This window comes from Chenopodium quinoa, unplaced genomic scaffold (genome assembly GCF_001683475.1).
Source record: "Chenopodium quinoa cultivar QQ74 unplaced genomic scaffold, ASM168347v1, whole genome shotgun sequence".
NCBI classification, from domain to species: domain Eukaryota; kingdom Viridiplantae; phylum Streptophyta; class Magnoliopsida; order Caryophyllales; family Amaranthaceae; genus Chenopodium; species Chenopodium quinoa.
The window spans coordinates 20809-23005 of NW_018743558.1; the positions used below are offsets into that span (position 1 = coordinate 20809).

The following is a 2197-nucleotide window of genomic DNA, read 5'->3' on the forward strand; positions in this document are numbered from 1 at the left end:
CAAGTCGCAACCACAACAACGATGAAATATCAGTCGGTTTTTGAAGGGTGGAGTCAATGTGATTGAGGACGTTAAATGCGTGACAATGAACCTCGAATAGCTCCAGCCAATTTGAGTATTGAATTTTTTCTCGATCAAGAATCAACGGGATTGGATTCTTGATATTATTAACCGAAAGGGCCGGGTGGTATTCCGTTGAAGGTGGAGGAGGAGACAGGGGATTGTCGGAGTCCTTAGCCATGGAGTAAGGCCGAAATCAAAGAAGTGAGAAAAACAAAAAGCTGGTGCGGAAGCTTAATGATGGCACAGTAAAAATGTCCCAATTAAAAAACTAAAAAATAAAACCAAATTTTGGAAAAAATAAAAAATTGAGATCTAAAACCTAAGTTGTGATACCATATTAGATTTCGGGAAAACTCCTCGACTTGGAGTGTGTACCATTGATCAATATATATAGAGTTTACAATCCTAGTCCTAATCATGTTAGAAAACCTAATACGATAAGGATACAAAATATACATAACATCTATTCTAATATGCGATAAATATTATCATAATTATAATTTCTATCAAAATGATAAAATAAAGGAAAATTTGAGTTTCATAATCTAATCATTAAGCAATTTATTTTTAACAATCCAATGATTAAAAAAAAAGGTTATGTACAGATGTGTGTTGATGAAAGCATAATATTACCTGTAACTATATATTAATACAATTATGTAAGAATACATCAATACTACGTATCATATTGTTCAACTTAAAATAAATAGCAAAAATACAAGTAAGGAGTATTTATTAACACAAAAAGATGAAGGAATACAAAGGACATAAAATAATTATACATAAAAAAAATTTATTACAAACTTTCATAATTTATTATGTTGGAATTTAGAATAATTTTGCAAAGGAATTTTGTTAAGAAGTGCCGAATAGTCGCTTCATCCGCATAACTTCCTTTTGACTCAAAAGTGTGATTTTCTGGGCAATGTCAGCAGGTAAGTTCCCAGCAAATAAGGCGGTGGGAGTGAGTTGTAGTGCAGGGTTTGCTCCATTCAAACTAACAAATGCAGTAGCCGGAGTTTTGCCAACGTTGATTTGGAAGTGAAGCATGGCTTGTGGAAACACCATTACATCACCAACCTCTAATCTTTTATAGTATGCGGTGTTGTTGGTATCAATAAATCCAGCAATGATTGAACCTTTAACCAAAATAAGAACTTCTGACGTACGATGGGAGTGTACTGGAATTACTCCTCCTACGGCGAAGTCTAACCTGGCCATAGATATGCCTAAACCATTAAAGGCTGGGAACACATCTGAAAATGCTAATGTCACATTGTTTCCAAAAACATTGTTAGGAGTTTTTTCACCACGAAAACCTGTGTAAACAAAATCATCAGTTGTGACTTTAGCAGGATCTTTGCAACCATATCCTTGAGGTCCTCTCGGAAGACTAGGATCCCCGACACAAAAGTCGATCTCTATGGCATGAGATAGAGTGGCTAAGAGACAAAAGACGACGAAATAAGAAAGGTTGTTCATCGTGTAAGCTTTTAATATCTAGAAAGGTGGTGTATGGTGGTGTTAGATCGTTAACTTAATACTAATGTAAGTATTGAAATGTAGATATATAATGTTGTGGATTGGTTTGTTGTATTTTCTTAGAGGCAATTGGTACCCTTTATATAGAGGAAATATTTGGTCAGTCTGGCACTATGGCTTGTTTTGTTCAATTCGTAAAGGGTGTGATATTCTTTATTTGGTATGAAAGTCAAAGAAATACGTGCTTTGCATTTAAAGAAGTGATTAGCTGCGGCTGAAAATCTGTCTTTATTTTTTTAAGTCCAATTTTTGTCAGCGTTGTTGTTTTATTGACTTGAATATTTCTTCAATTAAACTTTCTCGAAATGGTATGTATCACTTTAATAAAATAACATTATCTTCAATTAAATTGTATGGGTTTGATTAGGAATTTAGGATACTCTTTGTAAAAATATTATCTTCAAATTTCACATTCAAGCTTCTAGGGTTCCGGAAATCTTGCCTACGCTTTGTATTTTATTTCTAAATAATTACTTGTATATAAGACCAAGTCAAGTTTTCTTCAAAAAAACAAAAAAAAAAAAACAAAGGACCAAGTCAAGTTGACGAGACTATATTCGATATATAATTATGCTATTGTAAATAACTAAAA

General features: G+C 33.1%; 1 protein-coding gene across 1 annotated transcript; it reads right to left on the reverse strand.

Moving 5' to 3' along the window:
* Positions 1-779: 779 nt before the first annotated feature.
* On the reverse strand, positions 780-1693 carry LOC110681626 (germin-like protein subfamily 3 member 3). Its single transcript, XM_021857779.1, has one exon. It carries the CDS (start codon positions 1543-1545, stop codon positions 919-921), a length of 627 nt encoding a protein of 208 aa, XP_021713471.1. The 5' UTR covers positions 1546-1693; the 3' UTR covers positions 780-918.
* Between the last annotated feature and the right edge of the window lie 504 nt (positions 1694-2197).